The sequence below is a fragment of the Cucurbita maxima genome, unplaced genomic scaffold (genome assembly GCF_002738345.1).
Source record: "Cucurbita maxima cultivar Rimu unplaced genomic scaffold, Cmax_1.0 Cma_Scf00030, whole genome shotgun sequence".
Lineage (NCBI taxonomy): Eukaryota > Viridiplantae > Streptophyta > Magnoliopsida > Cucurbitales > Cucurbitaceae > Cucurbita > Cucurbita maxima.
Window position 1 is genome coordinate 447303 of NW_019272046.1, and position 25443 is coordinate 472745.

Below are 25443 nucleotides of genomic sequence, written 5' to 3' on the forward strand. Positions count from 1 at the left end.
TGATTAAGCAACCAAATTCAAACTCTCTCGACTTGAACTTTCGAGCTTTTTCTTACACTTTCTTTAACATTTCTTTCGAAATCAAGATTGCAAAAATGGATATGAAGTGAAGAAGCCTTAAATAAAGAACCAACATCATAGTTTATACTCAATACATGAGAAGAAAAAATAATAAGCATCATGTGTCATCAGTTTTTATTTGTACATACAAGAAGGAACACTGAGTGGGAGGGGGGGAAAAATTTGAAGATCATCATCAACTTCTGCAATGAATCTCTTCCATAACTTCAAACTCAGAAACACAGCACCAAATAAATTAATTTAAATTCTGTTGTGGATAGATAAGCTAGATTTGTACCTTTATGAGCTTTGAGATTCCAGTTCAGGGGATGAAAACAGAAGAGAAGCCGCATGATCTGGATCAATTTTCGTTTGAGAGTACTGTTGTTCTATCTTCATTCATATGTATAAATGTATTCCCTTTACCCTTTAGCAGTTGATTCCACACTGTTCGACGTCGGGGCCAGTTACTCGGGTTGTGAAGGGATCAATCCGAACCCATAAAAGGGAGAAGATTGAGGCAAGGAGGATGGACCATACAACCACGATCGTCGGAGTTCGGTTCTGGCGACCCATCAGACCCTTGAGGAAGGGATACAGATGGATAATCACCCAGAAAGCGAAGAACAGCTTGCCGAAAAGGGGACCCCAAGATTGATAGCCACTGTTAATGGCGTAAGAAATTCCAGCAACAACTCCAACTATGTTGATAATGAGGAGAGTAGTGGGGGGAATGAGAAGAGTGGTCCACTTGAACATGTAGAGCTCAGCAAAATCTCCATCTTCGTCGGATGCTTTCGAAGTAACCGTGAAGTTCGTATCAATTCCAGCAAGAACTTTAAGTAGACCTTGGAACACAGCAAACAGATGGGCCGACACACCTCCGATAACCCAAAACTGCTCGTTTCTCCACCATTCATCGATTCCGACACCACTCCATCTCATTTCCAGAATACCAGTGGCAAAGATGGAAAGAAAGAGAGAAATGAACCAAATACTGGCAAGATTACTAATCTGTAATGAAACAACACGAACAATATATGATTCAGTGATACCCGAGCGAAAGAAATCAAGAGGATAATATGTTTGTAGCATGATGTTCTTAAGCTAAATGTAATCATTTTTACCTGAGGAATAATGAACTTTCCGGTGAGCAGACATATTGCAGGCAAGGTACAATAGGCAAGGAGAGGAATGGATGTAATTGGGTAAATGGTGGTGTTAACATAAGCAAATCTCTCGAGCCATTTCAGGCGTCCACTATAACCGTACCACATCGGGCAATGCCGACTGAAAAGAATTTCGACTGAACCTAGCGCCCATCGAAGCACTTGGTTTAGACGATCGGAAAGATTAATAGGCGCAGAACCTTTAAATGCAGGACGGTCAGGTATGCAATAGATCGATCTCCAACCACGGGCGTGCATTTTGAACCCTGTCAAAATATCTTCTGTGACAGAACCATAGATCCATCCAATCTGCATCATGAAATGATAAACATCTCTTAGTAACTGAAAATTCTTATGCTTAAGTTGCCTTAGAGAGAGATAGATTCATACTTCACTTCCCCAGTCTGTTTTATCCTCGTATCCGCAACTGATGACGTGAATTGCTTCCTTAAGAAGAGATTCCGGGGTGGCAGACTGCGGCACGCCACCATTCTCCATCAGTGTGGAAGCAACAAATACAGCTGATTGACCAAACCTCTTCTCCAGGCTCATTTGTGACATTAGTAGCGACTTCTCATCGTCAAATCCAGCACCTGCATCGAATGACGTATGAAAATTAACACCCCATTTCAAGATACTGCTAAAGCATATAAACGAACATATAGATGAAAACTTTACCTTCAACACCTTCCTCGATATCCTCGAGGTTGAATATCGGCACAGTGGGATCGACGTTTTTATTTGATTGCTTTTTATCAGAATCCTTCCTTTTAGATTTAGAACTTTTCTTTTTTGATTTCCCAAAGCAACTGGAGAAGACCCCGGGTTTTTTATGCTTAGGCTTGAGGGGGGGTTCATAGCCGTACAATGCAGTTCGATTGAAGACACATCCCGTTCCCACATAAACCGGACCTTGGATGCCATCCAAGCCTCGAAGATTGATCTATAAACCATATAATTTTCGGAAAATTAAAAAGAGGAGGCCAGAAAGGACACAAGGAAATGAAAGCTTACAATGCCACTGAACTTACATCAAAGAAAACAGTGTTACGATTGGCGTATCGATCGTTTCTATCAATCCCATCAAACCTCTGAGGAAACTGAACGTAACACACTGATTTTCCAAGATTAGGATCCATCATAAAGCACATAGCTTCCCGTAACGCTTTACTGTTGTTTATGTAGTGATCACAATCAAGATTTAACAAGAAAGGTCCATTGGTAAGAACAGCAGAAACACGAACCTGCATAGAGGCGTTCGATCATTCAAAGAAATATAAAAAAATTCTAAAGAACTTGAGAAATTTTCTAAGACCATCTACTCACAAGTGCATTCATAGCACCAGCCTTTTTGTGATGTTGGAAACCAGGACGCTTCTCACGAGAAACATAAACTAAACGAGGAAGCTCATTACCCTCAGTATCAAGTCCTCCACTGTGCCCTAAGAAAACCTGCAAATTTATAAAGAAAGCAAAATGAGGCAACAAAATCGAGCATGACAGTGAAGAACAACGAGCATTGAGACAAGCAGTTTTATTTCAAAATCCTGATGTACAGACCTGAATCATTCCTGGATGATCTCTAGTGTTGTTTCCAGGCCATGGTGTACCATCTTGCATGACCCATCCTTCATCAGGAACTTTCTGTGCCTTAGCAACAAGTCCATTGACACGAATTTTAAACTCCTCATATTCTCTCTGGAATACAAAAGCACAGTCAAATATGGAGATGATAAAGGAATTATAAAGAAAACGACGAGTAATAATGCGGAGCTATCACCTTCATTGCTCGCCGCTCCTTCACAAACGATGGGTGAACCTTGTCCTTTAAGTAATCGATCTTCTGAGCAAAATACCACTCTGGTGCTCGTGGCTCAATGCTGTATTTCTTGCAGAAAGGAACCCATTTTCTTGCAAATTCTGACGTTTCAGACAATGCTTCAAATGTTAACATAGCAGCTCCATCATCTGATACATAGCAAGAAACTTTATCAACTGGATAGTCCACAGCGAGAATTGATAGGACCGTATTAGCTGTGACAAGGGGAGGCTCTTTCAGAGGGTCGACAGTACTGACAAATATGTCAACAGCAGCCAACTGAGATGGCTCTCCTTCACGATCATATCTGCAAATAGTAGATATTCGAAATTAAAAATTTTACAGTAAGACAAACTTCTAAGATGAAAATTGCTCATAATGAAAGTTAAAACGCTACCGTAGAGCAAGTCTATCAAGATATGTCTCGCGATTGACTGGAAGCCATTTGGGGAATTGATCCAAAATCCAAGATACAGCAAACCATATTTCACAAATCACTGATATTAACCACAGAGCAAAGGCATTTGGAACTGGATTTGTAATCCGGTAGTGCAAGAAGATGCAAAGAATAACAAGTCGCAGAACTATGACCATCCTATAAGGGTTAATCCTAGAGGACGGAATAGAAACCTTCCTCGAAAGAGGTTGACGGGCTTCATCGTTTCTGCAATGCCAACAAATGAGAAAAGCGATTAGAAAGAACAATGACAGTATCATGTAAAGGTTGATTAGGTGAACTCCAATGACTTCAGCTAGAGGCAAGAAATTTTCACTTTGTGTAATGTAAAATTTCGACAAGTAGCAAAAGTCATGTCTTCTGTTCATTTAGAAAATCACTCAAATTAACAGAGATTACTGCTACCTTAGTTGAACTCAGAACGTCCATTCGCTATGTTGAAACTTTGAGATACATAGAACGTAATCAGGAACTTTCATGAAAGCAATATGACAGTTTAAAACATGGTTTTTCTGGTTTAGTTCACAAATCATTTTGTTCTACAAAGTTTAATTGACAGTAGATAAGTTAAGAAATGGCTAAAATATATTCAACACAAGAGACTAAGTGAAGCACTTACAGTAAAGAATCATCGATCATGACATCGGTGCTGGCATCGAAATCTGCACCACCCCGACCTTCAGAAGGTGCATGACTAACACTCATTGGCGGCACACTTTTGTCCTGCTTCACCTTCCAACTATCAATTCTCTCTTTCCAAGCCACATTGCCAAACCTAGCCGATCCCGAATCTCTCGATTGATCCATGATTCTATAGTTAGCTGCCAAATATCATAAAAACATCTCAACATAAAATCGCTTAACCCCTTAATTCTATCACACGAGACACTGAATGTATGAACTTACCCCTGCTCCCACTTTCAGGAGACGCCATGGAGAGCCGCTCGGGAGATGCAGCTGATAGTTCTCCAGAAACCTTATTAAACACCATTGAAACCGCCCAATTCAGCTCCAAGTTCATCAAAAACAAACAAAATTGAATCAAACAAAGAAAGCTTCTAGATCCACTTACAGATCGTCCAGTGGTAAGCAAAGGAATATGATTAAAGGATCCCTCCTTATCATAGTTGGTATCCCAGCTAAGAGTGCGCTCAGGTAACTTATGGTGCCTTTCTTGAGCCCCCGTCACTCCATTACCATCCCCATCTTCCACTGCTTCTCCATTAACCGGAGGACTTCCTAAACGCCAAGATTAAACCGATCTCATAAACATCGATGTATATTGTTCAAGAACTGCACAAATCTAACTAAAATAGTTCATAGAATCGAATCAAAACCTTTATGCCACTTGTATTTGGTTTTGCACTGAGGGCAAGACTGATTCCCATCTTTCCTCTCGTACTCGTAACAAGGACGGCAAACCGGAAATGCACAAACATCACACGCAACAAACGGCTCGCCATCGGCCGTGGTGCCGACGGAATCGCTGCAGATCTGACAAACCTGACCACTCCCAATCTGTTTCGACGATTTCTAAAGATCGAAACAAAAACCAAATCACAAACACCGCTGGAAACAGAACGGATTTAACAAATCTACAAGAGGAGAAAACAATGTAATTACCCCTGAATTAGCGTCGACCTCCATGGAAGCTGGTCCACTCGAAGATCCTGCTCGATTTTAAGTGAAACAAGCAGAAGTGAAAGGAACAACTCTGGTTCACTTCATGGAAACTAGAGATCTTGAGTTGTGAGAGAGCAAAGTGAAATGGGGATTGGTCGAAAATGGTGAGATGTGTGAAGAAGAAAGCGATGGAAGAAGAAGATGGAAGGGAATTTAAGGGGCAGAGATTTCAGGAAAAGCCACCGACAACAGGGATCCAATCCATGCTTCGTCTTCTTGGTGAATTTTTCTTTCCTTCATTTACTTTTTTCCACTGAAATTTTCTCTTCTTCTGAATCTCTGATTTTGATTGAAGCAAATTTTACACTTTTACACACTTTGCTCCAAGATGAACTTCAAAATTAATTATTATTTTTTATTTTTTGGATAAATTTTACTAAATTATTATTATTTTTTTTTTTTAAGGATATTTGGATTTTTTAATAGATATTTTTAAAATATATATAATATTTTTTTTACTCAAATTTTAAAATATTTTTAAAATTTTATTTAGTCTTTCTTAATTATATATTTAAGATTGTGAAACAGGTTCGGGTTATATGGGTCACCAATTAATCCATCAAATATTTCTAATGGGTTCCAAAGATTTTTTTAACGGTGCTGCCACGTGGCATGTAATTTTTTTTTGACAATGTAAACGATGACGTGGAAGAGCATGAATGGTTGCTTTGTAGCAGAGTTCAGAAAAATGGACAAGAACCTATAAAGAGCTGTGACCGACACGACACGAACAACAAAAATCAACAGCGCGCTTGCGAAGATGAAATTTAGTACTCGCGTTTCTGAACGCCCGATCGTCCTTTTTCACAAAATTACGTAAATGCCACTGGCATTGCAACCGTGAGGCGGCGCGCGTGGTAACCACTTTGTGAGTTGGGGGATGTGGAGATGGATGGATGGTTTTGGTCACCAACTGGAGAGAGAAATTTGGAAAAAGAAAGGGAAATCTTAAAAAAATATTAAAAAAAAAGACAAAATAGCATGTGAATAATTTGATATTTGTCGGTTAGTGTCGGTCATGAGTTGGAAATAGCTATTACAAATATATATTATATATCAAATTTAAAATTAATTTAGTTATTGGTAATTGCTCAATTATTATTGAATTATATATATATATATATATATATATATATATATATATAATTTTTAGAGAAGAGAATTATATATATATATATATATATATATATATATATATATTATAATTTAGTTATTGGTAATTGCTCAATAATATATTATAATTACTATTATTACAATAATGAAAATACACTCGACACATATTACACCCTTCAATCATTACAACATCATATATAATGCATGATGATAATATATCACTTCATTGACATACACTCATCCCAATGTCCTCCTCGCTCTGTCTCTCTCTCTCTCTATGCCATTAAATGATATGCCAACATGTAATCTATGCAAATTCAGCATACAACGTTCATGCTTAAACCTGAATTTCAATGCTCCATCTATACATTTCTACTGTCGGGATAGGGAGCGCAAATGTGACTAACCCTGTTGCCTCATCGTAGGCAAAGTCACTATTGGCTTTGTCTACACTACATTTCAAAGCTCGTTGAGATGAGTAAATGCCGAACCTTCCACATCCTCGGGCTTTTAGAGTAATTGTAGCTGTCGGGCGTCGATCGTTGGGGAGAGAACCTGTCAGCTCGGAGGCAACTTCACTGTTGAACTCGGGCGTTGCTTCGACCAATTGGACATCAACTTGCTCAATAGCACCACCAGTATTGAACATGTCGAGCAGCCCAATTGGCGCGAAAGAGATGTTCGAGGTGATGTCCTGAAAAATCAACAACACTTTGATGAATCACAAAATGAGTTGATAAAGAAAGAAGCAGAGGGGAAAAGAGTTACACACCTTTAGAGGGGAAATATGGAAAAGATCATATTCCAATACTTTGAGTGTAACTGGAACCGAGGCGCCTTTTGGCAATCGAATTACCTCCCCTGATCGATAGGCGTAAACAATAGTATCTCCCTTCCAATCGGCACCAGCAATTTGCGAAATAGCATCGACATCGGCTGCACGGACAGAGGCGGTGAGGGTACCAGGAGACTCGTCGTGAATGCGAGTCTTCTTTGTGATCCTGCACCAGCCAGCTCCTTGGCAATTGAATACTCCAACAACACCAGAGCACTTGTTCATATTCCAAACTTTGAGCAGACTGCAAAAGGGAGGTAACACGACTGATTATCAATAGTTGTCTCTAATGAGAGGTTGATAGACAGTAGGAAGAAAGTGAAAAGGCAGCAAACCTGGTTCCATCTCGAGCTGGATCGTTGAACAGAGAATCACTTGTTGGTCGTCCAGGTAACTGGGCACGAAGAACTGATCCGTCGGGAAGAACTAGCTTCCTCAACAGCTCAAAGTTGTGGTTGCCTGGCTTGTCACTGTGATAAGTTGCACAAGATTAGACCATCTCTTACTATAATACTTGAAATTCAAAGCGAACAAACATGCCATGGACATAAGTTACCTGACATAGATTGCACCTCCACCAATCGCACGAGCAGCTCCGTGATACTCAGCTGTGGGATGTAAACTCTGAAAAACAAAGCAAAGATGTACCCATCAGTGTAACTATTACAGGTTAAAGGCGTCGTGATGACTGATACAGGTGCAGAACGTTTCTTACATGGAACATATCCCAGTCAGGCTGCATGAATTCTCCAAGGAAAAGAGAATTGTAAGCCACAGAGGAAATATGAATGGTGTGGGAGGCAGGATCGTGAGGGTAATAGTCATCAGAAGCTCTCACGACCGCAGTCTGTTTGGCACTGTAAAGACCATCAGTGTTATGGCACATACAGGAAATACATCCATTGTCGGTAAAGTTTCGAGCAATAGAAGCTTCGAGGGCCTGATGGTAGCTACGAGTGAGTTGAACCCTGCCACCATAACCAGCACCGAGGGTCTCGATAATGTTCTGCACATCAACCTTTACACCATCCACTCCACATGAAGCCAAGTAGGAATGAAGCTCATTATAGAAATTAAAGACTTTTTTTGGATGCACAAGGCCAATGCCGTGAACAGCCAGACTGTCTACAACTATGTCTGGTTGGTTGCCCAACATACCCGGTGACTGGACCGGGTATGCCAAAGCAGACTCATAGTGCTCCATGCCTGGACCTGCTGGTTTCACTCCACCCCAATAACCAGCTAAAGCATGCCAAGCATACACAAATCTGCATTAGAGATGAAATGAATCAGAAACTAATGTTCATGGCGCAACGTAAAAAGCTATGGCATGGGAAAAAAATGAGATATCACAGCATCGAACACTTACTTCACATTGTGTTGTTGCTTGGCATCATCAACAACCACCTTCAGGCCAGGGACCTGTACATTGTTTTTCCCATTTTTCTGAAACTTTTGGTTCTCTTTTATTCCAGACAGCCTACTCGCAAACCTATAAATTAAGAATAAGATCGAACGATTTGAACTTTAGTTCTTAAGTAAGCAGATCGAAAGCTATTGAGATGATTAAAGCAAGAAGCTTTCAAAATAACTTCTGTATAATAAACAGTTCTCATCCTGCATTCAAATTGTAGTATTTCTGTGATGGACACTATCAATCGATTGACCTAGCGGTTTTAGTTTTGATTCCATAAAACGGGTTCCAAATAATAAGCTCGAAAGCTGCTAAGGTGATAGCAATAAGCAGCTTTCGAGAGACAGAGAGTGATTAAGGCGATAGCAATATCTTACTGTGCTCCTTCTTGTACAACACAATCAGTAGCATCCTTTGGTTTGCTCTCTATCTGTTGCCAACCATCATCTATGATTAAAAATTTTGGAGGTGCCCCTCCACCTGATAGGCTGCAACACACCACAATTTAACAATTTAATTTTACGAAACATTACAAGACGCAACAACCAGATTTCCACTTCTCAACAACAATTTCTATTACCTTCTGAGACCCTCGTCAACACCCTCAGCAGTGACATCGGTGTAAAAGGCATCCCAAGTACACCAACCAAACCAGTCGAGGAAGGAAGGTAACTGCGAAAAGACAATACAACACAGTTGAGACTCTTAAAACAGGGAAGCTTAGTTAAAATTATATATCCCAAAACGATTTCTCAACCTTCTTCTTCTCTCTGTGTAGAAATGTTTGCATATGATTTTCAACAGCCCTGTCATCATTATGAAGTTTAGTTAGCATTATATGTATATGAAAAAAAGGCAGAAAAACGTGAAACTTCATTTGGAACTTACTTCACTGCTTGATTGATAACTTCAAAGGGATTTGTCCCAGCATGCATATAGACCAGAGAGAGTCCTTGGTTGGTCTCAACAGTATTATCTCCTGCAAAACCAATTCAAACACCAACAAAAACAAGTCGTTTCGTTTCTTTGGAACTTGATCCTTCCTATATTCTCCTCCAAGAGCTATAAAACTCCATTAATTCGATTCATTCAGTGATGATAATTAAATGATTTCTCCAGCAAGGTTGGCTCTCATTAATCACAGCTCCACCCAACAGAATGTTATATCTTCTTCACTACCGACCACCAGGATGGAACTAAATAAATAGGACAGCAGGGTGTGTGTGTCTCCTACAGCAGATTAATTGTCTGGTGATCATGATCTACTCACCACTCTCGAGGCAAATCTCCATCTCGTTCTTGTCATTGCCCTGCAGCGCAGCACGGAACTGGCCTTCAAGGAGAGGAAGGAAGACAGTGTAGATGATCGAAGAATTATCAGGATCCTCCCCATCAGCACCCTTGCTCTCCATGAGCAGGAACTGGGTCTCAAAAGGGATGTCTTTCCCAGACGTTCCCATTCTCTGAGTCATCCACCATAACTTGAAACGGAAACAACACAGGAAGCGCTGACCCCTGTTATGAGGTTGAAATAAATCAGAACGATTCATATTTCGTACCATTACTATTTTCTTGTTCTTCCAAATACACTACTCAAATCATATTAGCTAAAATCTACCCAGCTAAGGAATCAAAGAGAATTCAATCACTAAACATTCACTAGCTTCTATATAGTACAGTAAACTGAAATTATAGCCATTGATTGTTTGGTTTAAGTTCATCTGTAAACTTGGAAGAACCATTATGGGGTTTGTGTACTTACTCTAAGACACCGATGGGGAAAACGTGCAGACTTTTACTGTGTGAGGCAGTGGCACCAATGAATGCACCAGCAACAAGTCCAGGGCCTGATCCTGGGGTCAGCACAATGTTGTCAGGCACTCCAGTCAGTATGGTCTTTCCGTGAACCACCAAGTTGCCATCGTTAACGGAAATCTTCGGGGTGATCGTCATTGTTGAGTACCGATCAGATTCTGCACGAGATTACAATAGAAAAACCATCACCAGCCAATCAGAAATCATAAAAATAAAATAGAACCAAGTTGAAATCAGCGACCTAGAAACACAAAAATACCCAAAATAAATTAAGAACTATGAGAAACAAACTCGGAAGAGAAGGACACGATGCACTCTTCCTTGGACATCGCTAACACCAATCTAAGGGTTTGAAATTTAGAAGAAAACCTAAGTTTCTACGATTACGGTGAAATCCTATGATTGTCGGACGAAGAGAAGCATAAGACTCCCATGGGGGAGCAGAAATCCACCTCAATTGCAATAACGAAGCAGCCCTTAGCATCTCCGAGACCCGGAGCTAGCCGGAGGCGAGGGAAATTAAGAAGACTACAGATTGCAGGAACTAAAGACATCGGATTCAGCTCAAGACTGACCGAAGGGTTTAGGGTCTAATTTAGCATCTTTCCACTTGGTTATCTCAACGGCGGAGAATAAATGACTCTTAATTAGTTGAAAGATTGAAGAATATTGTATATTATATTTGAAATAAGATGGTCTGAGGAGGCAAAAAGAATATAAATGAAAGGAATCCATGAGAGAAAAAGGTCAAAAAAAAGAAGGAAGAAAATAAGACGAAAAATAAGACACGGTTTTCATGTTGTCGCTTCACCGCCGTGTAAAGGGAAACCGACTAAAGGCTTGCTTTCTCAAGTTCCCCGGGCGGGAAGAAAAGAAAAACAAAAAAGAAAAAACGAGATATTCGTTCAAACAAGCAATTGATTGTGGAGAAAAACAATAAAACTCACCTTTGACAGAAAGTGACGCGAAAGAGAATCAAAGAAGATTGAACCTCATAGGAGATTGAATCTCTCCAACTCATCGATTTCAGACCAAATTATAATTGAGTTGCTCTTTTGATTAGTTTTATGCTAGATTTGAAATTATATCACCGCCATTAAAACCTCAAATTCGTTCCTGTTCAATTCTAACTTGTTCAGTTCAGTCCATGAATAATCAGATTAAAGTCCAAAACTCGTCGCGACCGCAAGGAATTAGGGAAAAACGCTCAAGAGTCAAAAAGAGAGGTAAGATCTGAGACAAGATCCAATAACAGAATCATCGCGTAGAGTTCAAACTCATAACTCCGGCCGCCTGAAGATCGATTCGGATGTACATGAACTCAGAACAGAACCGTCACTTCACAGAAACAAAATCTCCAACAAAATCACGTCCAGAAATTATCAAATCCCTCAAAACCTCAATAGAGTGTAAACTACGAAATTCTTCACAAAACCGCCAACTAAGTTCCGAGTATTGTCCCCAATCAACGCCACAGACGCACAAACGCGAAAAAGAGGGGAAAAAAACAAAAAAGCACAACCAAAACCTCCAGCAGGAGAACTCAATAACTCACCGATTAGCCCTTAGGAAGCTGCGTCAAGTCTCCTCGCCGGAAACAGAACAAGAACAAGAACAAGAAAAGAGCGTTCCTCTGAAAGGAATGCTTGTAAGAGAGGAAGAAGAAACAATGGATAGTGGGAAAAAAAAAAAAAAAAAAAAAACCAAAATGAACGAACAAGAAGCACGTAACGCGCTCTGGTAAATAAAGTTGTTCCCACACAGAAAACACGATCGAGTGAGTTGGAGAAGAAGAAGAAGTCGGTATTTATAGGGTGAGAGGTCGAGCAAGTTCCTCTGCCAGATCGCACCAGATCACGACACGTGGAAATTTGTGTTTCCTTTATTAGTTGGGGGCCTTAAACCACTTCTGATCGTTAGATGCCCTTCCATTTTCTTCCTAGGCTCCACAGTGCTCTCAATCTCGAGCTACTTCGTCTTATAGGTCCAGTATTAGATTCGCACGAATAGAGTCATTCCACATTTTCAACAATTCACTTCGAAATGTGTGATATCTTACGTTAGTTGGAGGAGAGAATGAAACACCGTTTATAAGGGAGACACGTTTTTAAAACATGAAGTGAAAGTCCGAAATGAAAAGTCTAAAGAGGACAATATCTAGATTTCAAAGATATCCATGAGTTAAGCTGAGTTTGAGTAAATATTTTGGTTAAATTGGTGACCGAGAGACTCAATGAAGTTCACAGGCCAACTTAACCCGAGTTAGGTTGGAGAAGAACAAAACACCCTAATAACAAAATGTGCTAATAATAATAATGTCATTTGAGACGTTAAATCACATTTTATAAGATAATTAAAGGGAGGGTATGAGATGCGGATTATTATTTTGGTTTGAATTTACTTGAATTTTTTGAAATTTAAAATTCAGCGACATTTTTTAGTCGGGTAACCCAAAAACAAGGTTACCGTGTACCCTAACCTAACTCAACCTTACTATATTTAAAAAAAAAATTAAGAATATTAAACGTTTGTAACTAATATTAATGATGTATTGCGACTTTATAAATGTTTGATATTTGAATTTTATGAATATGTAGGGTAGATAAGTAATTCTTTTAAAATAATTAAAAAATAATAATCCAATCACTTAACCCAACTTCTAACCTCGGTATGCTCCTAACTAACTATAGTTTAGTTATTTAAATCCCCACTTCAATATTTAAATAATATTCTATGGATCTTAAAAGTTATTATTACAACTCATACATTCATGTGTTTGGCTACTTTAGCCTTCTTTTTTTTTTTTTTTAATAATAATCTAACCTAATGTATTTTATTATAAATTTTAATTAATATTAATCAAGTATCAATAACTTTTCATTAATTGACCATTGCACTGAATCTTTTAAATGGAATTAATTCTAAAATTAAAAAAATTCCTGATAAATTATTTTCAAAACTTTTTAATGTTATTTTCAAAGATAATTAATATTTTTAAAATATAGTATTAATGACCAAAATATTTTAAAATTGTTTTAAAAAATTAAAAGGTATTTTTGAAATTTTTTTAAAACATACAGTATTTTTCAAATAAAATATTAAAAAAATCATCCAAAATCAATTAATTATATATATATATATTAAGGTTTAAGAATATTATCTAAAAGTATTTTTAATAATAATAATAATATATTGATAATAAATATCCAACGCTCTGCACGAAGTTGGGGGTTGTTTTTTGAAACCTCGAACTTCCAACGCCGTAATTTCTTTTTCTGTTTGAAAAGTATCGTTAAATTCGATTAAATTAAGAATAAAATCTTATAATTTGAACTTTAAATCAAATTCTAAGTAATCATGTGGAACGTGACTAATTTTAGATTTGATTTCATAAAAAGGTTCAAACGCATCCGTTCAAAACATAGTATGTCTGCAAGGAATTCTCCCTGTTGGCTGATGAAAGTCCCACATCGGCTAATTTAAGAAATGATCATGAGTTTATAAGTGAGGAATACTAACTTCATTGGTGTGAGACTTTTTGGGAAGCCCAAAGCAAAGCCATGAGAGCTTATGCTCAAAGTGGACAATATCATACCATTGTGGAGACTCGTGTTCGTCTAACACTCCCGATCTATGAAGTTAATGATTTTAGATTTGATTCCATAAAAGTGTTCGAAACAATAAGCGAGAAAGTTGAACCAATAAGTTTTCAAAGAACTTTTGTATAGTAGTAAGTTTTGTTGTGCATAACACTCCCGAACAACGAAACTAATAGCTTCAAAACAATAAACAGAAAAGCGGAAACAAGAAGTACTACTCTCGATTGATGTAGATAACGATTACGTAAAACGGGTTCGTGCCATTAAAATTAGTCATCGTTTGTATTTTACACGTATCGAGAACCAAGTTCCAAGGAGAGGTTGACCTATCAAGTTCATCAATTAAGAAAAAAAGGGTTAATTTTTAGAAGAGGGGAAAGAAACAAAACGTGGCACAAAACTCGAAGAGCTGGCAAGATATTTCTTAGGCGGTGGTAGAACAATTATTTAATTATTTAATACTAATTAAATCATATAATTTAATATAATATTATATTATCGTATTTAATTAATATTCTACGGCTGTTGTGTACTATGATGTTATTTATTAAACTAAAATCTTTGTCGTTTAATCATATCCTTATTTACTAAGCATAGGATCGACTAAAAAATCCAATTTAATTTTTCGAGATGGATATTTTCAAATTAAAAATATAAATTATTTTATTTTTTTACTTTTTAAATTTGGCAAGGATTTATGTGGTATTTATAAAAAATAAAAAACCATTATCGAAGATTAATTTTGTAAAATAGTATTAAATCAATAACATAATAATAATAATAATAATAAATAAATAAATAAATAACCAAACATAAAGTTTTAATTTCCAAATTCCCACTAACAAATATAATCTAATTTTGGAATTAACTTCACAAAAAAAGAAAAAAAAGAAAAACAAACCACATGAGGGTTCAGTGTAGGGTAGGCCACAGAGGATCCCTTCCCATTCAAGCAAAAGGCAAAATGGTTTATTTTTATTTAATTATTTAGGGCCGTCAAGTTGAAGCCACGTGGCAGAGAGAGAAAGATAAATATATACCACGTCATCACTTTCCTTGTCAGCTCTGACACACAATAAAATCATAGTGTTTTCACTCAAGTGGCCATTGGATTGTGCATCATTTGCCAGTTGGCGATATAAAAAAGTATTCCACGTGGCATGTTAATGTTTAGCCACGTGGAATCTGCCACTTTTGCAAGATTTAACGTTTTCAAACTTATCTCAAAATCTTTTAGAAAATTAGTGGAAGTAATGAAAATTGTAGTCCAAATCAGCCTTCTCGATTTCAAAGTCAAATAGTTTTAAATTACTTATTAACAATTAATTAATATATAGCTAAATAATGATAATAAATAATAGGAGTTTACACGAGCTTGGATCCCAAAAATATTTTGGACCAACTCAAAATTTCGGGTTGGTTAGACAGGTGATCCGAACAACCCGAATAGATTTTACAACTCAACCAAACTTAATCCAATTTTTGGATTATGTTGGGTTGTCGAGTATTTTTTTTTAATTATTAAAAAAGTCATATTTATCTACCGTCCATGTTACATTAATCTGTCAAATTTCATAAATTTTAAATATTAAATACTCACAAGTCACAACGCATCATTAACATCAGTTACACACTTTAAATATTCTTAATTTTCATAATAATCTTAGGAGTAAGACAAGATTGACTGTGACCCTATCTTTTAGTCGGTAGAGTTGATCTGATCAAAATAATGTCAACTTGCGAACTAACCCAAATTTTCTGTTTTTCAAAAATTCAACTCAACAAAAATCGAAAAAAAAATCTAACCCAACATGACGTAAATGATTTGGATTGAACCATTTGAATCTGAATTGATGAAGTTTTTGTGAGTAAATTTTATTAATTTTTGTAATGAGAAAGAGAGATGACGAGGATAGAATAGTGAAGAAAGACATAAAAGAATCGAAAGTCAATAACTATATTAACAAAGTGCACCTTCACTTTTAAAGAAGCGAGTAGTAGGTAACATTACCATGTTACATGGGAATGCCGAGCCCATTAGGTGTCGAATCCAGATTCCGAATCCTGGGCATGGGTCGTTACAAAAGAATTGATAGTAAATACTTATACCAATAAGATGCATCTTATTTTCGATGACTTAATCATAAAAATCTTAAAATTAAGCATGTGAGAGGATAGTTTTCACTCTTAGAAGCAGTTCAAATCAAGTAGGTAATAAAGTCATATCGTAGAGAATATAGGGTAATACCAGAACCGTTTGGTGTCATATCCAAATTTCAAATCTTAAACATGAGGCATTACAGACACATCTTAAATTTTATACCTTAAACGATCAAACACGATAGAAAGGTATATCGAGATTTCCTTAAACTTAGTATCATAACATACCAATAAAAAGACATCTTTGTTACGTTACAGACATATTGTTTAACCTTTAATTTTGGTACGAAATAAAGCATCTCACCATAAATTTGGTTTCCTTTCATCAATCTATTTCATATACAAAGTTGACAAATATTCCTGAAAAGCACACAAAATGTCAACAAAACATATATATATATATATATATATATAAAAGTTGACGTAAATAAGTAAACTATACCGATTTTTCATGAACATGAACGATTGAGTATCTTCGACATTTCATTATATTATATTTTCTAATATAATTTTTTTTATTTAGGTAATTTTAAATTGATTTTAAATTTTAGATATATAAATTAAATTTTGCTCTAAAGAATCCACCAAAATAAAATTAAAAGATAATAATAATAATAATAATAAGTTATTTTTGTTGGGTCTCCCATCATTATTAGGGTTCATTGGAATTACAAAATTAGCCTCCAATAATTCCCTCCTCTCAATTTTTCCAACCAACTTGGAGGGTCTATTTTCCAAAGCATCCAACATGAATTATTGACATCATGTTCTTTGTCTGTTATAAAAAAAAAATTGGTTTAAAATTATATGTTTTAAATGAATGCGATGCAATGAACGAGGCGTCAGTTGGAAAAGATGAGAGCAGTACGATAAAGAGGATCAACGGTACAATGAAGATTAAAGACAATACAGTGAGGACAAATCGATGGACGACAATGGATAATGACAATCAATCGAAGAAGATGGTCGAAGAAGGTTGGTTAAAAATAGACTTCCATGATTAGTTTACTTCACTAGATGATTAGTTTTGAAGAGTAGAACGAACCCATGAGTACCCTAATAGGGTGAAAAAGGAGGAACTTTGAAATTATGGCACCAAAACCCAGCCAGAAATGAGACATCCAAGTATGAAATAAGACCCACGAACAATTTAACGACATACGACTCATGAACGAATAAAAAACGTACAAGTAAGATAATTGAACCCTGTTACTAGTTGGTGCTAGAAATTTTCTTAAGATGCATATGAGTGAAGACAAAACATGTTGAAAAGACTCGTGTTCGTTTGTATGAATGAATAGTTTTCATTCTTAGAAGCGAGAAGTACGGAACGTAACCGTGACCGTATCCCGTATCCCGTATCGTGGGATGCTATAAATAAATTTCACATATTTACAATGAGAATTGTAAGTCCTATCCACACCTTCCACCCTCACTTATCCTAATCTCCCAATAGAAGAAAAAGAAAAGGATGGAAAAAGAAAAAATTGAAAGAAACAAAGAATGATGGGAGTAAACCAAAGATTCATCATTGTTCTACTTGCAATGACCCATCCTTCATCAAGTTCACACTCAAGTTATTGAACCGCTCTCGAGAGTACTGTCTCGATGCTTTCCTCCAATCCGTACCCGCCTTCATCATCAATGCAAACTCATCATAGCTTATTCGCTCGTCCTGCACGATCATAACATTTATTGTTGATTGTTTCGGTCACGTTCAAGTGTTAACAAATGACGAAATCTAACCATATGAAAGATCAAACTAGAATTCCTAACGTTTTCCTTGTTGTTTGAAAAGCCAATATTTAATGAGGAGATGTTACTGACCTTATCTGTATCAACATCGTTAATAATGGCATGAATGACTTCTTCACAATTTCCTTCGATCTCATCAGCTAAGGTCACTCGAAGTTCCTCGATTTCTATGAAACCACTTCGGTTTAGATCAAAGAAATCGAATGCTTTCTTTAGATGCACTTCGTCATCGCCCATTTTCTTAAGGTGAACGGAAATGGCTACAAATTCTCCACAATCTAGATATCCATCCTTGTTTATATCACCCTGGAAAAATGTAATCTTATATTACTTCCATGTATTCAGATAGAGATGAACAAAAGAAAGAGTTTCAGTATGAACTTACAGCTTCCATCAGAATCTGAAGATCCGTATCCGCGACCTGATGGCCTAATTTATGTAAACCTACTCGTAACTCGTCTATGTTAATTTTTCCTTTATTGCTAGTATCCATCTTATCGAACCCCTCCTTTATACCAGCAACTTCCTCGACCGACAAGTGCTCAGCAATTACCTGTTGAATGTAACCCAAAGAATACGTCTTAATATTCGCAACAAACGATAATTACGATGTTGATCACCGCTAGCAGATATTGTCCTCTTGGGGTTTTCCCTTCCGAACTTCCCCTCAATGTTTTAAAACACGTCCGTTAGGAGAAGGTTTCCACACCCTTATAAGAAATGCTTTGTTCCTCTCTCCAACCCCTCTTGGGGCCCAGTGTCCTCGTTGGCACACCGCTCGCCCAAACACACCACTAGCAGATATTGTCCCTTCTGGGCTTCCCTTCAAGGTTTTAAAACGCGTCCGTTAGGGAGAGGTTTTCACACCCTTGTAAGGAATGCTTCGTTCTCCTCTCCAACCCCCTTGAGGGTCTAGCGTCTTTGCTGGCACACCGCTCAGAGTCTGGCTCTGATACCATTTGTAACCGCTCAAACCCACCTAGAGCAGATATTGTCTCCCTCCCAATCGATGTGGGATCTCACGTGTTGTCATCGTAAATTATTTGAACATAAAACAAATTTACCCTTAGAGCTCTTTTCTTCAGCTTGTTCATCACAGAGAACTGCTTAAGTCTTGCCTTCACCGTTTCTCCTAAGGAGACATTCGGAGCTTTCTTCACATTCTGTAACCATGGATGATCTACATTTTACAAACAACAAACACAACAGTCAACCTAATGCAGCTTTATTTTGAGAGAAACTGAATTTCTTTTAAGGCTAAGTCGATACCGAGCACTTCTTGAGCAGTTAGTCGCCGTTTCGGGTCAGGATCAAGCATCTTTCTCACAAGGTCTTTCGCATTATCCGAAACTTTAGGCCAAGGGTCTCTCCTGAAATCGAGAACTGATCGTATAATTGCTTGCGCAACTCCTTGTTCGGTTTCTACATCGAGACGACCAAGAGTTTAATGAGCTTAAGCAGAACATATACAACAAAACATTTGTATATGTTAGATCAATACTTACCAGCCCAAAATGGTGGCACACCACAAAGCAAAATGTATAGTACAACACCAGCACTCCAGACATCTACTTCGGGGCCATAGTTTCGTTTTAGAACCTCGGGAGCCATGTAATACGGACTTCCAACAATCTCATTGAATTTTTCACCTGAAAGAGTCGGTCACGATCACGATCACGTTCACGATCAAGAGAAAACATACGCTACAAATGAAGAGCAAAATACACCAAAACATGCAAAGGGGCCATTGGAAAGCATACCAGGTTTAAAGAACACTGACAATCCAAAATCAATTGCCTTTAACGGTGCGTTTTCCTTCTTGTTTCCGAACAAAAAGTTCTCGGGTTTCAAGTCTCGATGCATAACACCCTGCTTGTGACACATCTGAACCACAAGAAAAGTAGCAAATAACACACCAACCAACCGACCATTCCATATAAGGATGTGGAAACCTCTCCCTAGCAAACACGGTTTAAAAACATTAAGTGGAATCCTGAAAGGGAAAGCTCAAAAAAGACAATATCTGCGAGCGGTGGGCTTTGGTTGTTACAAATAGTATCAAAGCCAAGTTATCGAACGGTGTGAGACACTAATCGGAGTCGAGCTAGGGGAAACCCGAAAGGAAAAGTCCAAAGAGAACATATCTGCAGTGGGCTTGGGCGGTTACAAATGGTATCAGAGCCAGGTTACCAAACGGTGCGAGACACTGGTCGGAGTAGGGCTAAACTTTCTCCATAGTAGATGTGTTTTAAAAACCTTCCGGAAAAACCCGAAAGGGAAAGCCCAAATAGGACAATATCTATTAGCGGTGGGCTTGGGCTGTTACAAATGGTATCAAAGTTAAGTTATGGGACGGTGCGAGATACTGGTCGGAGTAGGGATGGACCCTCTCCATAGTAGACGCGTTTTAAACCCGTAAGGCTGACTGCAATACGTAACGGGCCAAAGCGGACAATATCACCGCTCTTTCCTTCTCACGTTCCTAATTTAAAGATAATCAAATTCTGATCCTTAAATCATATTTTGCAGATCAAAACACTCTTCAAAAACAAAGAACATACAAAGAAACAAAATCTCTATCACAACCAGAATGACTCAAAATTTCCAAAAGAATCAAAACCATTTGTTTAATTCATTACCTGAACAACTTCAACAATGGTTTTTGTAACAACAGCAGCAGCGCGTTCTGTGTAGTGCCCTCGAGCCACAATCCGATCAAACAACTCACCGCCCTCACAAAGCTCCATAACCAAATGAACAGCGTTACCATCTTCATACGTATCCTTCAAGCTCACAATATTTTGATGCTTCGGAAAATGCCTCATAATCTGAACCTCCCGCCGAACATCTTCAACATCCACAGCGGTTCTAAGCTTCTTCTTCGAAATCGATTTACAAGCAAAGTTCTCTCCGGTGACCTTATCGGTGCATAGGTGCGTAATCCCAAACTCCCCTCGGCCAAGCTCCCGACCCAGTTCGTATTGAAGCCCAATTTCACGACCGGTGGGGTTGGTCAAGACGGTGAGCTTATGGGTGCCGCCGTTGCCGCAGGCGAAGTGGTTAACGCCATAATCAATTGATAAGGGATTCGGCTTCTTCTTCTTCTTCCCTTTGAGATGATCCTCAGTGTCCCGAGGTGGTGCAGCGCAACAGTTCCCCATGAATCAACGACGATCTTGAAATTTGGCGAAGTTTATGAACAAATTGGAGGAAAATACGAAATGGGTATTGGGGAAATGAAGATCAGGAGTCGAATTAAAGCGGAAATTGAGGGGAAATGGTTGAATCGAGATGGGTATGGGGGGAAAAAGAAGAAGAAGAAGAAGGAGGAGGAGAAGAGGATTCTCTGTTTTAGCTTTTTGAGGAGATCAAATGGAAGAAGAGGAAGGAAGGCAGTTTATAAGGGCAGGCGTGAAATAAACACACGAGAAAGGGAACACAAACCTGGCGCTTGTAATCAAAGCCACAGCAATGGATTGAATTGGTTTCAATCATTTATTTCCTTTGAAACAAAACTCGCCTATTCCTTCTCCCTAACCATTCAAATATCCTAAAAAATTTATAAACATCACCAAAATTACACTTTTATTTAAAAGAAATTAAAATATTAGCGTAGAAAAGTTGTTAGAATGTTAAACCAAAAGTGTACCATCATTGCATAGACCTTTCCCCCTACCACACCTAATACTTTTTAATGTTGTTCGTTTAATATTCAAGATCGGGAATATCGATATCAACAAGTATAGTTATTTGAGAAATTTTATGTATTTTGAGTGTACGTAAGTTTTTTCTTTTGTTTTTGTGAGATCCCACGTCGGGTTGGAGAGGGAACAAAATATTTCTTATAACTGTGGAAACCTCTCACATCGATTGGAGAGAAGAACAAACATCTGGTGAGTCATGTTAGGCCTCTAAAGGGATGGATTGTGAGATCCCACATTGATTGAAGAGGTAAACCAAACATTTCTTATAAGAGTATGAAAATCTCTCCCTAGTAGATGCGTTTTACTTGTGTTTTAAAATCGTGAGATTAACGATAATACGTAGTGAATTAAAACAGACAATATCTAGTAGCAGTGAGCTCGAGTGCTTCACTTAGAAGACAAAATAATACAAGTCAAATATGCTTTAATTATCCATCATAATCAAAACCCACATCATTTTGGTCACAATTTTCATGCTCTCTTTATAGTCCATTTAAAATTGTCTATAATTATGTATTTAGCGAAAGTTTAAGCATTTGGTCGAAGATATAATATTAATACTTCGACAAATCTATTTCATATTAGCTTGGAAAAACACTTTTGAAGTCTTTACGTGTAAGATCAATTGTTTATGCAATTTGGAATCGTAATTTTAGTCAATGGACATTGAAGCGTTTACTCGAAGAGCTTCTCTTGACTTAGTGAATATCGCTGATTTTGATGTTTATTAGCAGTGGTATATCTCAACGAGGACGTTTTAATTAGTTGAGTTGAACTTAGTTTAATATAGTTTATAAGTTTCTGGCAAATCATTAACCGTGTACAAGAAAATTGTAATTTTTAAATAAAAAATCAAATGACTGATACAAGTGTTTTACGTATATAAATTATGTCAAATTTAGACACGTTTATGTTTATACTTATACTTATAAATAGTTTATACTTATACTTATAAATATAATATAATTAATTTTTATAATAATAATAGTTAACTGAGAGTGGAAACGGGATTATATTCTCTAGCTTTGCCTAATTTCATCATTACCCGATTTTTATATATAAATATATTTATTTACTTATTTAGTGAGTAAATGAATAAATGTATATATGTTTTTTAAGAGTTGAAAATTATTAAATTAAAATTTTTATAAATAACATCAAACATTATATTATATATATATATATATATATATATATATTTCTAAAATAGATTTATTAGAATGTTTTATAGGTTTTTAATAGAATTTATATTAAAAAAGGAAAATTGTCCATTAATTTAAAAAATATATATATATATATATATAAAAAGACAAATAAATAAACCAAAATAATAATTTTATTATTACCTAAAAGTATTTTTAGAAAATTAATTTAAAAAAATGGTGGACGAAAATATAAATAAATAGAAGATATTCGGTACAAGAAGAGCGGACTTTGTTTTGGTCAACGATAATGTCGACAAGTCGTCTTGGGATGGCGGGAAGCCGTAAAGCCGTAAAGCCGGCTGCTGAATGTATTACGTGGGTGATTTGGTTGGTTTAGACGTTAAGTTTGACCTTCTAGAAGGTCTTAATGTTAAAATTTTTAAATAATAATAATAAATAAAATTTGTCCTGTATTGCCCAAACATGCAGAGGATCTAGCAATTGTGTATGTTTTCTTGTTTGTCTTACAAGAAAAGGTCCAAGAATCTCTTGAGGGTAATTTTGTCATTTTCATTTCTCCAATTTCTCCGATCCATCTCCTTTGGGTCCATCATCTTTGTTGGCAAGTTGCCTCCTTCGAGGATCAGCCTTCTTGCTGACACGTCGCTCAATGTCTAGCTCTAATACTATTTGTAACTAACCAAGTTTACTGCTACCAGATAACGTCCTCAACCTTTTCTTTTGGGCTTCTCCTCAGGGTTTGTAAAACGCATCTGCTAAGGAGAGGTTTCCATACCCTTATGAAGAATGTTTCATTTTCTTCCTTAACTGCGGTGAGATCTCACAATGCACCCCCTTTCGAGACATAAGGTTATTCAAATTTTTTATTTTAGTAAAAATAAAATATTAGTTCTTTTCAAACGTTTAACTAAAATTTGTCATTCAATTTCAATATATATTTTGAAAAGTTATCTGACAACAAATAATTAAAAGAATTATTAAATTAAATAAATAAAAATATATAATTACATCGTAAACAAATATGTATATTTAAAATTAACAATAAATTCATGATAAGTTCAACCTAATCTATGAAAATCGATTAAATAAGTTCATAACTCAATTCAAACGGTATAGATCAGGTTGGATTGATTGAGTTTTTTTGTATCATCGGATTTTTTGAACACTCCTAATTCTGATACTATACTATATCATCAATCAATTCAAAATCTTACACGAAAAAGGATAAGAATTAGATGATGAGTCGTTATTGAAAGTTCTTCCTTTTCTTCACTCTCCACAATTGTCTCCATACCCTCCAATTTAGTTTTAAATTTAAGTTAATTAAAGCTTAACGATATTTAAAATGCGTCGGGCCCGTTATGTCTCGTCATCAGTTTCACAGCTTCAAAACGCTTCTGGTAGGGAGAGGTTTCTACACACTTATAAGACATACTTTTCTCCCTTCTCCAACCGATGTTAGATTTTATCCACCCCCTTGAAGGCCTAACTTTCTCGTTGGCACATCGCTCAATATCTGACTCTGATACCATTTTGTAACAACCTAAGTCCACCGCTAGCAAATATTGTTCACTTTTACCTGTTACGTATCACCGTTAGCCTCACAACTTTAAAACATGTTTAACAGGGAGAGATTTCCACATTCTTATAAGAAATTCTTTGTTCTCCTCTCCAATTGACGTGAGATCTCACTATAACTATCGTAGTTATGTTATTAATTGTTTAATAGCGAATTTGAGTATCACTTCTTTTTCATACTTTACTTTGAATAATTGAGTTATGTGTAGACTAAACGGTTGAAGTAGCCATTAATAAGTCGATAAAGTTAAAGAATTTAATTTACTTTCGACAAAAACATTGCATAATTTATATTTCAATCCCATCGTACATAAATATGGTGTTGACAAATGTGACGCATTAAAATTTTTATAAATTCAATTACGTATGTTCACAAATTTCTGAAGAAATTTCTCGCTTCTTATCTTGTTAAGTTATATTACGGTTTAGTCCTTGAATTTTTATATTTTTGTTCGATAGATTTATAAATTTAAAAATTGTTTATATAAATCTCAATTCCGTTTAAGAGTTAGACATTTTTTCCGTGAGTCAATTTGACCAGAATAGGGTTACGAACCAACTCAATCCTACCCTATTTTTAAAAAAATTAAAAATATTTAACGTTTGTAACCGATATTAATGATGTATTGTGATTATAAATGTTTGATATTTGAACTATTAATATAATATTTATTAATTCTAGATAAATAATTTTTTAATAGAGAGTTGGGTTGTGAACAGTTTTTTGATCCCACTAACTCTAAATATTGTAAAAAAAAAAATTCAACCCAACCCAACCGACCGTGTACTCTCTCACAATTTATTCGTTTTTTCATCTAATATTTTTTATTTATTTTTATTTGTCATTTTTAGATGTGGAAAATATAATGGTAATGGGCCTAAACAAGCCCAATAAAAAAATCTTACTTTTAAGGAAACTACACAAAGCTCCCTACCACTTTGGATAACCTTAAATGGTAGAGAGCTTTGTGTGGTGTGTTCTAAATGTATGTTTAAGTGTACGATGTGTTTGAATTTTTGAACGCTTTTAACGTATCATTCTTTCTTAATCTATGAACCGACTTTATGAAAAAATCAGTCTTTCGGCTTCAAGTGTGACTGTTGGGTCTGGATAAG

General features: G+C 36.5%; 3 protein-coding genes across 3 annotated transcripts; all 3 read right to left on the minus strand.

Annotated features, from left to right (window-relative positions):
* Positions 1-102: 102 nt before the first annotated feature.
* On the minus strand, positions 103-5474 carry LOC111465912 (cellulose synthase A catalytic subunit 3 [UDP-forming]-like). Its single transcript, XM_023110379.1, has 14 exons — positions 5129-5474; positions 4843-5038; positions 4578-4744; positions 4412-4481; positions 4125-4326; positions 3446-3712; positions 3010-3355; positions 2790-2927; positions 2556-2681; positions 2261-2473; positions 1908-2172; positions 1620-1822; positions 1188-1538; positions 103-1074 (listed from the first exon to the last, which is right to left on the minus strand). The coding sequence occupies exons 1-14, from the start codon at positions 5150-5152 to the stop codon at positions 490-492; spliced, it is 3153 nt and encodes a 1050-aa protein (XP_022966147.1). The 5' UTR covers positions 5153-5474; the 3' UTR covers positions 103-489.
* A 947-nt stretch (positions 5475-6421) lies between these two features.
* Positions 6422-12157, minus strand: LOC111465939 (probable galactinol--sucrose galactosyltransferase 2). The gene is made up of 13 exons (XM_023110418.1): positions 11921-12157; positions 10313-10523; positions 9821-10065; positions 9439-9529; positions 9308-9356; positions 9131-9222; positions 8928-9038; positions 8506-8628; positions 7852-8404; positions 7693-7760; positions 7472-7606; positions 7074-7380; positions 6422-6995 (listed from the first exon to the last, which is right to left on the minus strand). The coding sequence occupies exons 2-13, from the start codon at positions 10501-10503 to the stop codon at positions 6639-6641; spliced, it is 2322 nt and encodes a 773-aa protein (XP_022966186.1). The 5' UTR covers positions 10504-10523; positions 11921-12157; the 3' UTR covers positions 6422-6638.
* A 5282-nt stretch (positions 12158-17439) lies between these two features.
* LOC111465983 (calcium-dependent protein kinase 32-like) lies at positions 17440-21381 on the minus strand. The gene is made up of 8 exons (XM_023110504.1): positions 20519-21381; positions 19640-19763; positions 19385-19528; positions 19149-19301; positions 18944-19059; positions 18265-18432; positions 17952-18185; positions 17440-17799 (listed from the first exon to the last, which is right to left on the minus strand). The coding sequence occupies exons 1-8, from the start codon at positions 21038-21040 to the stop codon at positions 17653-17655; spliced, it is 1608 nt and encodes a 535-aa protein (XP_022966272.1). The 5' UTR covers positions 21041-21381; the 3' UTR covers positions 17440-17652.
* Positions 21382-25443: the final 4062 nt, after the last annotated feature.